Source organism: Aspergillus versicolor (assembly GCF_001890125.1).
Source record: "Aspergillus versicolor CBS 583.65 unplaced genomic scaffold ASPVEscaffold_7, whole genome shotgun sequence".
NCBI classification, from domain to species: domain Eukaryota; kingdom Fungi; phylum Ascomycota; class Eurotiomycetes; order Eurotiales; family Aspergillaceae; genus Aspergillus; species Aspergillus versicolor.
In genome coordinates, this window is record NW_024467530.1 from 322,285 (window position 1) to 334,269 (window position 11,985).

General features: G+C 50.0%; 7 protein-coding genes across 7 annotated transcripts; 3 read left to right on the forward strand and 4 right to left on the reverse strand.

Annotated features, from left to right (window-relative positions):
• Window positions 1-75: 75 nt before the first annotated feature.
• Window positions 76-1,030, forward strand: ASPVEDRAFT_30461 (RTA1 domain-containing protein; the record flags this gene model as incomplete). The annotated part of the gene is made up of 3 exons (XM_040810358.1): window positions 76-223; window positions 270-518; window positions 585-1,030. 3 exons carry the CDS (start codon window positions 76-78, stop codon window positions 1,028-1,030), a joined length of 843 nt encoding a protein of 280 aa, XP_040669736.1.
• A 294-nt stretch (window positions 1,031-1,324) lies between these two features.
• On the reverse strand, window positions 1,325-1,938 carry ASPVEDRAFT_85394 (uncharacterized protein; the record flags this gene model as incomplete). Its single annotated transcript, XM_040817689.1, has 3 exons — window positions 1,325-1,430; window positions 1,486-1,706; window positions 1,768-1,938. 3 exons carry the CDS (start codon window positions 1,936-1,938, stop codon window positions 1,325-1,327), a joined length of 498 nt encoding a protein of 165 aa, XP_040669737.1.
• Window positions 1,939-2,338: 400 nt separating this feature from the next.
• ASPVEDRAFT_43437 (Zn(II)2Cys6 transcription factor) lies at window positions 2,339-3,796 on the reverse strand. Its single transcript, XM_040812822.1, has 2 exons — window positions 3,601-3,796; window positions 2,339-3,546 (listed from the first exon to the last, which is right to left on the reverse strand). The coding sequence occupies exons 1-2, from the start codon at window positions 3,667-3,669 to the stop codon at window positions 2,428-2,430; spliced, it is 1,188 nt and encodes a 395-aa protein (XP_040669738.1). The 5' UTR covers window positions 3,670-3,796; the 3' UTR covers window positions 2,339-2,427.
• A 354-nt stretch (window positions 3,797-4,150) lies between these two features.
• On the reverse strand, window positions 4,151-6,209 carry ASPVEDRAFT_54249 (putative MFS transporter; the record flags this gene model as incomplete). The annotated part of the gene is made up of 9 exons (XM_040814905.1): window positions 4,151-4,390; window positions 4,459-4,717; window positions 4,774-4,885; window positions 4,936-4,969; window positions 5,019-5,348; window positions 5,397-5,552; window positions 5,601-5,963; window positions 6,010-6,101; window positions 6,149-6,209. The coding sequence occupies 9 exons, from the start codon at window positions 6,207-6,209 to the stop codon at window positions 4,151-4,153; spliced, it is 1,647 nt and encodes a 548-aa protein (XP_040669739.1).
• Window positions 6,210-6,564: 355 nt separating this feature from the next.
• ASPVEDRAFT_43439 (NAD(P)/FAD-dependent oxidoreductase) lies at window positions 6,565-8,260 on the forward strand. The gene is made up of 3 exons (XM_040812823.1): window positions 6,565-6,795; window positions 6,851-7,485; window positions 7,534-8,260. The coding sequence occupies exons 1-3, from the start codon at window positions 6,633-6,635 to the stop codon at window positions 8,044-8,046; spliced, it is 1,311 nt and encodes a 436-aa protein (XP_040669740.1). The 5' UTR covers window positions 6,565-6,632; the 3' UTR covers window positions 8,047-8,260.
• A 1,282-nt stretch (window positions 8,261-9,542) lies between these two features.
• Window positions 9,543-11,119, forward strand: ASPVEDRAFT_891225 (uncharacterized protein; the record flags this gene model as incomplete). The annotated part of the gene is made up of 4 exons (XM_040818520.1): window positions 9,543-9,894; window positions 10,084-10,339; window positions 10,385-10,726; window positions 10,788-11,119. Exons 1-4 carry the CDS (start codon window positions 9,769-9,771, stop codon window positions 11,117-11,119), a joined length of 1,056 nt encoding a protein of 351 aa, XP_040669741.1. The 5' UTR covers window positions 9,543-9,768.
• Window positions 11,120-11,275: 156 nt separating this feature from the next.
• On the reverse strand, window positions 11,276-11,895 carry ASPVEDRAFT_891227 (uncharacterized protein; the record flags this gene model as incomplete). Its single annotated transcript, XM_040818521.1, has 2 exons — window positions 11,570-11,895; window positions 11,276-11,513 (listed from the first exon to the last, which is right to left on the reverse strand). Exons 1-2 carry the CDS (start codon window positions 11,716-11,718, stop codon window positions 11,276-11,278), a joined length of 387 nt encoding a protein of 128 aa, XP_040669742.1. The 5' UTR covers window positions 11,719-11,895.
• Between the last annotated feature and the right edge of the window lie 90 nt (window positions 11,896-11,985).

Sequence of the window (11,985 nt, forward strand, 5' to 3'; positions counted from 1 at the left end):
AAAGAAAATTCATATATAACATGGTCCCATGGTCCCAAAGTATCCATTCCCCAGCAAACTACCTAGCTCTCGAAGATGGCATACAAGTACTACAACTACAACCCCTCCGAAGGCGCCGCCATCCCCTTCGCCGCCCTCTTCGGCCTCACCACAGTCATCCACATCTGGCAAGCAATCCGCACCCGAACATGGTACCTGATCCCATTCATAGTTGGTGGCGCCTGTAAGTCTCCCTGACCTCCAATCTCGCCCATTTCTAACATCCACAGTCGAGGCAATCGGCTACCTCTGCAGATTCATCAGTGCCACAGAAACCCCAGACTGGACAATGAAGCCCTACGTCGGGCAAAGCGTACTCATTTTGCTCGGCCCAGCCCTCTTCGCTGCTTCAATCTACATGCTTCTCGGACGAATTATCCGCGTTCTCAACGCCGGCTCCATCTCGCCTATTCGCCCGACGTGGCTAACGAAGATCTTCGTGACGGGCGATGTTCTCTCCTTTTTACTTCAAAGCGGCGGTGCGTACCAACCCATCTATAACGGTCCTCTACCAAGAACTCTAGTCTAACATATGTATATGGCAGGAGGCGGGATGCAAGCAAGCGCCACCGACGCGTCCAAAGCAGACATGGGCGAGAAGATGATTCTAGGCGGTCTTTTCGTACAGATCCTCTTCTTCAGCATCTTCATCATCGTCTCGATAATCTTTCACCGTCGAATGCTTTCCACGCCTCTGAACTATATTGGAACGGAGCTGCCGTGGAGTCGGTATCTTAAGGTACTGTATGCTGTGAGCACGCTGATTATGGTCCGTTCGGTGTTTCGGGTTGCAGAGTATGTTCAGGGTAAAGGGGGGTTTCTGCAGAGTAAGGAGGTGTTTATTTATATCTTTGATGGGGCGCTTATGCTTATCTGCTGTGGGGTGTTGAATGTTTGGCATCCGAGTGCGATTGTTGATGGGAGGAAGGACAGCTATAAGCCGGCGGAGGATTTGGAGATGTTGAGGGGGGGTGCACATTCTGCTTACTAGAGTTGTTAAGGAGTGATATTAGTAGATCTTCTGTAATATAGCGATAGAACTCTTGATCTTATAGAGGTTGACGGTTTCGGGGTGTATTTTAGTGGAATCGATGAACAAATTCCGACATTACAGTGGCACACGTTTTTGCTTGCTTGAGTTGGAAAGGAATAAGTAACTGAGCAGAATAAAGAGACGAAGACAAAATATCAATAAATCCTACAAAAGGCAGATCAACAATTCTAAACATCCAAGCACCTCTAAAACATATTGATTGTATCCCTTTCCTTCCACAGTCCAAGACATCTAAACAGCACCGGAGTACTTTGCAGCCTCTCCAGGCAGCATACCATGCTGTTTATAATACCGTCGCTCGCAGATGCATATAAAAGAGAGATAACCGACTTGAGGGCTATATCATGAAACAGTTAGTTTCTAGTTATGGAACAAGTCATGGGAAAACATACACCAGGGTGATAGCCAGAATGATAATAATCGCGCCCAGTGTTTTGCTGCTCGTCGAAGTCGAGCTCATGGTCCCCATTATTGTGATAACAAACAGCGCAAACCAGAATACAGTGTCGATTACATTCAAAGTTATATTGACCTTCGTGTTCGCCCATCGTTTGAGCCGGCTCACGTGGGCCGTTGTGACCTGGTATGCCATGAAGACTGCAGATTTTACGCACTATTCGACATGCCTGTTAGCAATTGATCCATTCTATAACAATGCATGGAAGGTTGCTAACCACTGCAATTCCCCATGTGTTTGTTCTCCCTCTTGGAGTCCCGCTGTCGGCTACGCGGGCAATGGCTAGGATGAACGTTATCAAGACCAGCAATCCGATCGCGATGTGCAATTTAAACTTTCGCCTCGGAATACACTCGGGTGGGACATTGAGTTTCTGGAGGATACTCATTTTGATCGCACGAAGATGTTAAGGTGTATTTGGGTAATGGATTGTCAATGTAGAGACTGTAGGATTCTTGTTGACGAGGAATTGTATTTATGCTAACAAGACTAGAATTATAAACATATGAAAATATTCTGCCTACCTTAAGTGTTTACTCTGCTACGTGAGGAATCTATTAATACTAATGCTGTGTGTCGGGTTCGGGTTCGGGTTCGTATGCTTGTCCCAATGCGGTTATCTATACAGAGGCAGATCGAAGATTGGCTTCCTAGGCAACAGTCAAGCCTGCCAATGAGCAAACAAGAATTGCCACGCCCAGGGACTTTGTCTTGTTTCACGGTTGGCAAGCTAGATATCTCCGCAATGCCCCAATTAAGGATTAACGCCGTCCCTTTGATTTACGCTTGCCAAGATGCAGTATCAAATTTCGTAACTATTATATTTTATACGATGGGAGGGACTGTCAAACATAACCTAGAAATAAAACAAATATTTTTATAACGGCCAGTCAACGCCAAATACCTCAGCAACAGGCCACTCAATATGTGGCCTCCAAGAATCGTCCAGCAGCGGAATTATATCCTCCAACACAGCTCGGCCCCAGTACTGTAGAAAGGAATTGCCTCTGGCCAAGTGTAAGAAAGCACAGTAATGAGCATGTATCACCAAAGCAAACGGCTCTTTCGCCTGAAGATACTCCAGGTACTCAGGAGAGGCGCGAATGGCCCACCCAACAACGAAAGTCATCGAGTTGGGCTGTACGAAACAGTGCCCGGATAGCGCTCGCATTGCTGCAATCACACGGGTATACGTTGCAGCGTCGTGGCCCCCAAGATGCAGACATTTCGTGTTCAACTTGTCAAGCCGATCCAGTGATGCCTTAACAAGGTCAGGAACCGCCAAAGAGGTATCCCCCGGGCGATAGAGCGGCGCAAGGTTACTCTGCCGCAGAAAAGAAGAGGCCGCATTGTTTATTTGCTGAATCCCGCGACACAAAACGAAGACCTTGTTCAGCGCATCCAACGAGGGTTTGTCCGCGTCTGTCTCTGTCAAGGCCGACCCAAACGCATAGGCTACAACCAGTCCAGATATTCTCACCAACGAGGTCGCATTCTCCGCATTAACATTCCCCAGCCCATTCCGTAGAAACTGCAGCGCCTCGCTCTTATGCGCGGTAGCTATACCCAGCCAAAACGCCTGTTCCGAAGGTGGTTCCGACAGCGCGAGATGTAGGGCCGACACGGCGAGAATACCATGCATAAGCGGCGGTGTTTTCAGCGCCTCGTCCACGAGATGAATCTGCCAAATGATTCTCGTTTCCGTGTCGCGGGAGAAGAACTGACACGTCTCATGCTGCCAGTTCACCAGCAGCCTCAGCTGGACCATGTCCAGTGTAGAACTAGACGCCGGGTCTGTCTGGCGACCGAATGTATCCAGAAGCTCGAACGGAGCATCTTCGTCGGCGTGTTTACGCTCACTTCCGGACTGTTTGCGCCTTCTGGCCCGACCGCGAGGAGGCTCATCAACTGCCCAGATATAGGACGCCTCTGCGCTGTATTCGCACTGCTCCTCGCGCTGCTGGCAGTGTGTACAGACGGGTCTTGCTTCGTCGCACTATCGCTTGTCAGAATACGTCGCATTATTAATACAGAACTTCAATTGGCATACCTTCACCCGACGCTGCTTGCACGCCTTGCAGCCATGTCTGGATTTCCGGTGGGCTCGACGCGTCGGCATGGCAGGGGCAGACCACAGATCCAAGAGATCTTCGGCATAACTTCGTATTCGTAGGGCAACACTTGGGACGGCAGGATCACGCCGTTACATGTTCCAAGAGAGCTTTAGGCAGCTGTGAATTCCAGGCTGTCCGAGGATGGGCCGGTCATTGGAATGTGCCGCTGGAAAATTCTGGTGCCAAGAACCGTATGCATTTCCGGATTGAGGTATGGGTACGAGTACGAGTGGCGGTTTGTGCCTACGACCATGGAATTTGTAGAGGATTGGATATTCAGTTCTTTCAGGCGGCAGTATGCTTGATGGTATGCCTACTTGCTTCAATATATAGAATCGTTCTGGAAGATTCCGCTGCGTACTAGTGCACCTCAGACATATGCTTCCCATGTTCCGTATATATATATATTTCATATGAAACAATAATTGATCACAATCAACCTCCGACCACAAAATTGTATAGAAAGCAACGCATTGTGATATCAAACTATATAACAACCCCCTCGGAAACAAACCTCCAGTACCTCTTCGCACACCACCTCCGCCACCTCTTCCCCCAAACCATCGAAGGCACAGCCAACGCCATACTCGCCAGCACCAACGCCCCACAAAACGTAAACGCCCTTCCATAATCCGTCGCCTCGATAAACGGCTGGACAGAAAAGGACATGGCGAAATTGATGCACGACGAGCAGATCGCAAGCACGACGACGAGTTCGCTCGATATCTAAGATTCATAAGCCGGCCGTCTTCTAAACATAACACGGAATTGCAATAAAGCGAAAGAAGACGTACCCCCTCAAAACACTCCATCGCATAGGCAGTAGCTACACTCGCAGCGGAAACCTGCTGCGCGATCATACCACCTAGTCCGACGGCAATAAGAACCCAAGACTTTCCATATGACGCAGCCCAGCCGTACATGAAGTACCCGACAGCGCCGTAGACAAATGCAAGAGCTAGAATCCACAGACGCATTTCTGGTTCTTTGTACCCAGCATTGCGGCGGGCGAGGCGGAGGACGACGAGGTCACCGAGGGCGCCGGTTCCCATTCTGTAGTTGTTAGCAGCGAAGGTATACAGAGATATGGAATGGATAGTGAGTGATACCCAATGAAAGACCCGACTAGGGCAGCGAGGAAGAGAAGGCCAGTTGCACCGGTTCCCCAGTTATACGGCGCTTCGGTCATGATCTCGGAGATGGTGTTGAAGGAGACGATTCCTAAGCGACTCAGTTATTCTGCTATAATGTGCATTTAGATTCTGAAATACCCGCTGTGTTTGCAAAAGCATAGATCAAGCCAGCCTGTATTGCGTTAGCTTGCAGTTTGAGTTGACCTGGATTGGATGCATACAATGAGAATATTCAGAAATGCAAAGAGATGGAATGGTCGACGGAAGTACTGCCACCAGGTGGTCCTGTCCTCTCTGAAGTAGTGAACTGGAGCGAGGACATACCAGTAGTTGCGTGGTAGGAAGTCGAAGCCGCCATCGTTTATTGTGGCCTGACGATCCAGAGGCTCTATAGATGGTTCTTTTTTGGTATCGCCGGTTGACTGAGTATGGGTATTGTGGTATGTCTGACTGGCTGCGTTTTGCGAGACGGAAGTTCTCGATCTGTCGAGTGCATACCGGGGAAAGAGGGAGTCGTCGAAGGTGAAAACAAACAAGACAACCACAGCGCCCTGTAATAAAATCAGTGAATAATAGCACATTGACTAAGCTGAACATACACTGAGAATGGCAACGACTCTGTAGGCCCACCTCCAGCCAGGCCCCTCAGCAATATAGCCTCCCAGGATTAAACCCAGGATGGTGCCCAGCTGTTGTCCCCAGACATAAACAGCGAGCATGGTACCTCGCTGGTGGGCGAAGAATATATCAAAGACCTACCAAGGTTAATACCATCGACTAGGGTTCGCAAAGCAAAGGCTTACTGTAAGTTGAATAATAGCCTGGTAAGCACCCTGTCCAATCCCCCCGACCAGACTGTTCAGGTACCACTGCGGCGTGCCATAGATATACGAATTCCACACCGAGGCCGCCATAACAATTGTCATCGACGAGATATACACAATCTTGCGACCGAACTTCATGGCCGTCGGAATCCAGAGCACATTGACAAAGCCCAGAAGCAGGTAGTTTAGGGCCGAGCCCCCATTCATGTCGGCGATCGTGACATCGATCTCCTCCGAAATAACAGTCCAGGCTGCACCGGAGACGTTCTCGCCGAACGCCATGACAGTGGCGAACAGGGTTGCCAGGAACAGACTCCATGCCTTCTTTGGCTTGGGCCAGTTCTGGGATAGTTAGAGTGAACCTGATGTAGCGAAGGAAGAGGCATACCAGGGGGTCTCTTGCTGTGTCCAGTGGGCGAGGCACAAGTACGACATTGTGTTCGGTTGTGTCATGCAGTTGCTCGACCTGTGTCTTGTCCCCTGTGGAGTATAAGTGGGTGCTCTATTCCTGCAGGGTGATGCCCTACCAACAAAGAAGATGGTTCCTGGAACATCGGTCTGCGAGATGTCATCCACTCCACTGGCCATTGTGAATACTATTTATTGCAAAAGTGCTGGCAGATGCCGATAGGACAAGTATGGCCATGGCGGATCAGGCTCTATTTAAGCACCATCAAGAGAGGACAACCACATACAAAGGACTGATATCCGAAGCGACGATGCGGAGAAAGCGATAGGACAAAAGCAAGGAAGGTCCAAGAGAAGACGACCCCAATGCTAAACTTGTTAGGGCATAGACTGGAGTCTCCCTATCAGTTTCACTGCGGGGGCGGGGGAAGCTTCGGAATCCACCGATATCGAAGCGAGCAGACTGAAAGCTTGTTGGCTGCAGCCGATAACAGGGCAATGTTGACTCCAACAGTCCTCCGGATGGACCTTCCACCTCCAATAGCTGCAATTGGTGGTATTTAACCAAGCGATCGCCCAGCAGGAGGCACAAGATCAAACATCATGTCGACCGAGGCTGTGCTTATCATCGGCGGCGGCACCTGGGGCTGCAGCACCGCGCTCCAGCTCGCACGCAACGGCTACACAAATGTCACTGTGTTTGACCAGAGCCCGATCCCCTCACCCATATCGGCCGGAAATGATGTGAACAAAATTATGGAAGAGGGTATACTCAATATTATTTACTGGCTCGCCAGCTGGCTGATATGTACTATAACCAGGCTGGCCCTCGGAATCGGATACTGATGAACAATACGTCTGGAATAGAATGCACCAACTGGCAACAGACGCCTGGAAAAATGACCCTGTTTATCGCCCCTTCTACCATCCCACTGGCTTCATCATGGCCGCATCTCAGGGGACCGCCCAGCACGAGGTTATCGACGAGTACATCCGCACCTGCAAGGACAAGCTGCGCCTACTAAACACCCCGGAGGAGTTCCGAGCCACCATGCCCAAGGGTGTCCTGACTGGAGACTTTCCTAACTGGAAGGGCTTTTTCCGGGAATCAGGTGCAGGATGGGTATTTGCGAGGGGTGCTCTGGAGGCAGCATATCGCGAGGCGTCGCGGCTAGGAGTCAAGTTTGTTGTTGGATCAGCCACCGGGAGTGTTAAGCGGCTTCTCTACTCAGATGACTGGGACGATGTGGTTGGAATTCAGACTGCGGATGGACAGAAGCATAGAGCAGACCGCGTTATCCTGTGTGCCGGCGCCAACAGCGACCAGCTGCTGGATTTTAAGCGACAGCTGCGACCGACGGCCTGGACATTGGCTCACATTGACATGACAGAGGAAGAAAGGAAGCTGTGGAAAAACCTTCCTGTGCTATTCAACCCCAATCGTGGATTCTTCATCGTACGTTGCCCTACCGTACTTGACACCGGCCGAGTGCTAACCCACAAGGAACCTGACGCCGAGAACGGCCAACTGAAAGTCGTCGACGAGCATCCTGGGTACTGCAATTTTGTTTATGACACAGATACCGGCATCGAGAAATCCATTCCCTTCGCAAAACACCAAATCCCCGTGCAATCTGAGCGCAGTGCAAGGCAATTCCTGCGCGAAGTCGTCCCTCACATCGCCGATCGCCCGCTCGCCTTTGCACGGATCTGCTGGGATGCAGACACTCCGGATAGACAATTCCTAATTGCCCAGCACCCGCAGTACAAGTCGCTTGTTGTTGCTGTTGGCGGGTCTGGGAATGGGTTTATGATGATGCCCGCCGTCGGGATTGCCATCCATCAGACGCTGGAGGGGGTGCTTGAGCCGAGATTGAAGCATGGGTTTAGATGGAGACCTGAGACTGCGGTGGGCAGGGACTGGCGCGATACGCAGCACCGGTATGGTGGTGATGGCACTGTACGGGACTTTCAGAAGGTGGATGCCTGGACTCGAATCGGAGCGAGCAGTTTGTAGCTAGACGGGTGTTTAAAAACCACTACAACGTAGTTTTACCTAAGAGTATGGCGTACGTAAGGTTAAATCGTTCAGCTATCTCTTCGGTCTATGACAAGAGGCGCTAGACCGCTACACCAAGCACCCTGCAAGGCTGGTGGCTAGCCAGCTATCCTCAACATTTTATGCACTCCAGCATCGCTGAACATACCGTTAGACATTCAAACCAAGCTTGTTGAACAGGAGGAAATCCCGACCCTGATTAGGGTTTTTTAATGAGGGTAGCCAGCCTGACCTTTACAAGCTAAACACCTTTGTATATTCCACAGGATCATTGCTGACTACGTCGTCCTAGGACGAGCAATTCGGATCTTCTTTCCACTCTCACACGCCCCGACGATAGCTGCGGGGCATCGGTCTAAAGAAATTAATACTATGTCTTACGATATTGTCATCCGGCGAAGAGTTTCGAACAACGGGGGTTAAAGATGTACGGGGTAATCTTGTGCAGAAAAATCACACAAATAGTTGGGTATACACATGGTGCACATTAAGGGTTTATTAATACAATATACTAGGAATCGACAGAGTACTGCAACGCGTGCTCTGAAGAGACAACCTGGGACAAATGGGTATTTGGATTGATGTGTTGGTAGACGCAGGATACGATGAGGAACGAAGGAAGGGGAACAGCTGCGCAATTACAAATTGACCAGGAGCGTTAGAACGAGCCTTGTGCATCAAAACTTTGCTCCACACCAGGGAATTACTCCTGGTGTAGTATCCTGGAGGCTCTACTGTTCTATGGGTGATCCATCGCTTGACTGTCAAGGTACGCGGGACCTCGCCTTTTCCTCTTTCCAAGTCAACTTCGCCTCTTTCTTTTTCCGTTTGAACTCTTCATTACTCCATGGAAGGAATATGGACTCTTCAGGGCTGTCCATTGGTCCTTCTGGAGGCGGCCGCCAGTGGAGGGTATATCGGACCCCCCTCCGCCGAAGCTCGCCGTTTGTCACCCAAACAGTGGAATGCTTCACGTCTAATGGATCCAAATCGCTAATAGACATGTGAAGGTTGTTCCTACGTCCGGGGCGTGGTTAGTAGAGTGGCTTATATTCGGGAATACCGGCAACTCACAAAACATGGGCCTCGTCAATCCAAACTGTTTCGCCGTGTCCATTGATGAAACTATTGTTTCTATTTATGAACCGAACAAACTGACGGAGCCACACCTTCCGGAAATAGAGAGAACATTCATTACCAACCGTAATATCGACGGACATTCTGGCGCCAATAACGTATGGCAATGGATCAATGTGCCATTCAACATGAGCACACCAACCACTGGTTTATATAACCCAGATACGCGTGCTGCATTGAAGGCTTTGCTGGGAATGTGTCAGGGCGAAAGGTACCTGAATCAACTTATTCACCCCCTGTCCAGATCCTTTGTTGATGCACTGTTCAGCCCCTACAGACAATGGCGAGGTGATAAACCTGCCATTCAAACTTCAGTCGCTGCAACAAAGATTAAGAACAATTCTTTATTTCTCCCAGCAGCGTAACGAGACGCAGCGGATTCAAGGAGCATTCTAGTGGTCAGACACGTCTTTGTCATGCGCTGGGTTTCTTTGTTGTCCATATACGGAGGCAGTGAATTCTGGCTTCTTTAAAGACGAGGACGGGGCGGTTGCCTGATCACTCACTAGTGTTTAACTCTTCGTACAATTTATTCACATATACATGATGGCAGGGCTATCAGTCTATCGAAAACACAATCTTCTTTACACGCAGGAGGGGATCGAGTGCTACGGGCCAGGTGGCTACCATCCAGTCTGTCTAGGGGATACATTCAACAACCGCTACAAGGTATACCACAAGCTGGGCTGGGGAGGGTTTTCCACCGTCTGGCTGGCCAAGGACATGAGGCGAGTTCAAGTGCCACGGGCTTCTATTATTGGGCATTGCTAATGCGGAAATAGACAAGGTGAATGGGTTTCTTTAAAGATACTGAAAGCTAATTCTTCCAGTCCATCGCGGGAATTGCATAATCTACAGCTACTAGCAGCGCACTCTAAAGCGGATGCTATTTCACGGCACATTACTCCAGTGCGGGACTTTTTCATCCATGATGGACCGAACGGAGCCCATCAGTGTCTTATATTCGACCTCCTTGGGCCGTCGCTTGGCAGAGTAATTAGAAGCCGCGAATACGAGGAGGGAGAAGGCCTTGAACCAGATGTTATTCTGCGCATCTCAGAGCAACTTCTGCAAGCTCTCACTTGCTTGCACGATGCTGATATTGTGCATGGAGGTAAGCTAGCCCGCAGCCAGGTGGTACAGTACTAAGACATTTTAGATATAAACGTGGGCAACATCGCATTCCAATGTACCGATCTATTTAATGCCGGCATGGATCTTCTCGAAGTCCTCGGTGAGCCCCGGTGCGAAGAGCTGGTCCGCCTTGATGGTAAGCCGCTCGATCCTGGCCTCCCGAAGCAAATCGTGGAGGCGGCAGATTGGGAGGCATGGTTTGATGAAGACGAGGAGGATATTCGCATTATTGACTTTGGGCATGCTTTTGTCCGAGGAGAAGAACCGAAGAAGCTGGCACAACCAAGGGATCTGAGGGTGCCGGAGACCTTTTTCACAGGCAGATTCGACCAGAAAGTGGACTCATGGACTGCAGGCTGCGTGGTTAGTGAGATGATACGAAACAGGAAGACTAGAGACTAATTGTAAAATATAGATCAATTGTTTAGTGTTCGGTGCATACCCTTTTGGCTGTCCGGGCGACGACGCGATCTTGGTGGGAGAGATGATCGGCTTCGTGGACGAACTGCCGGAGAAATGGCAGCAAAAGTGGTATGAAATGCGCCAGGACTCGCAGTTCCGAGCTGCATTGAGCGAGCTGGAGGGGCTGCAGAAGGGAGAGTTGGCAAAGCGGTTCAAGAAGCATGAAGACGATGCAAAGGTTGCTATTCTCCTCCCCGTTATTCAAGGGCTCATGAGACTGGATCCAGCAGAGCGTTTGAGCGCATCCGAGGCCCTGGACCTGTTGAGACGAAAGGCGAGTTACAACATGCAAGCGTGATGTAGGGTAGACCGAGAGGATTTGTTAAAAGTATAAAACATTGAAAAGCAAGATACGGGTAATATTTGGGCCTAACGTATAATGCACACTGGGATAATCATCACTCTACTTTTATGCCGCCCTCTCTCTGTGGGTGTGGCGCTGTTTCACTAATTATTAGTAGGCACTGTTCCGTTGTGCAATCAGCTTCTGTTTACGTTTCTGTTCGGGTGCCTCCCGATTATTCCATGGAAAAACAACCGTATCGGGAGACTCCATGAGGCCATCTGGCGCGGGTCTCCAGTGCATTGTATACCAAAGGTTTTGGGCAGTGAGGGCATCATTCGCCAGCCGGATGGTTGAATGGTCTGATCCCGCTCTATCCCAAAAGCCCGGGGACCAGAGAAGTTCGTTCCTATGTCAGCCTCAATTAGTCAAACGCTTCATAGATGGGGCAAGATTAGTACTTACATGACTGTGGCCTCCGTAATAACCACTGTATGACCGTGGCCGTTCCTGATCTGCCTATACCCGCTTACACAGCCTTGTATCTGCTCGCGATTCTGGTCCTCGAATTGCTGTGAACACCCATTTCTATCAAAGTGCAGACGGACCGCCATGGCTGTGTACGAGAGGAGGATCTGATCAGGAAAGGCTCAGCGAGTTTCCCTGAAGGATATGTCCTATATTGAGTGGACCAGGTCTTTCCCATCGGAACTTGTCGGGGCCAACCTGTTTGGCTTCTTATACCACACTTCCCAGCGCCTTCTAGCCTCGCGATTCACGGTATGTGGTAGGTCATTGTATCTGCGGCGTTATCCTAGGCTCACCAGGCCACAAATCCCTTTTGTAGTATACAAAGACTCAGTACAAAACTCACAAGTAAA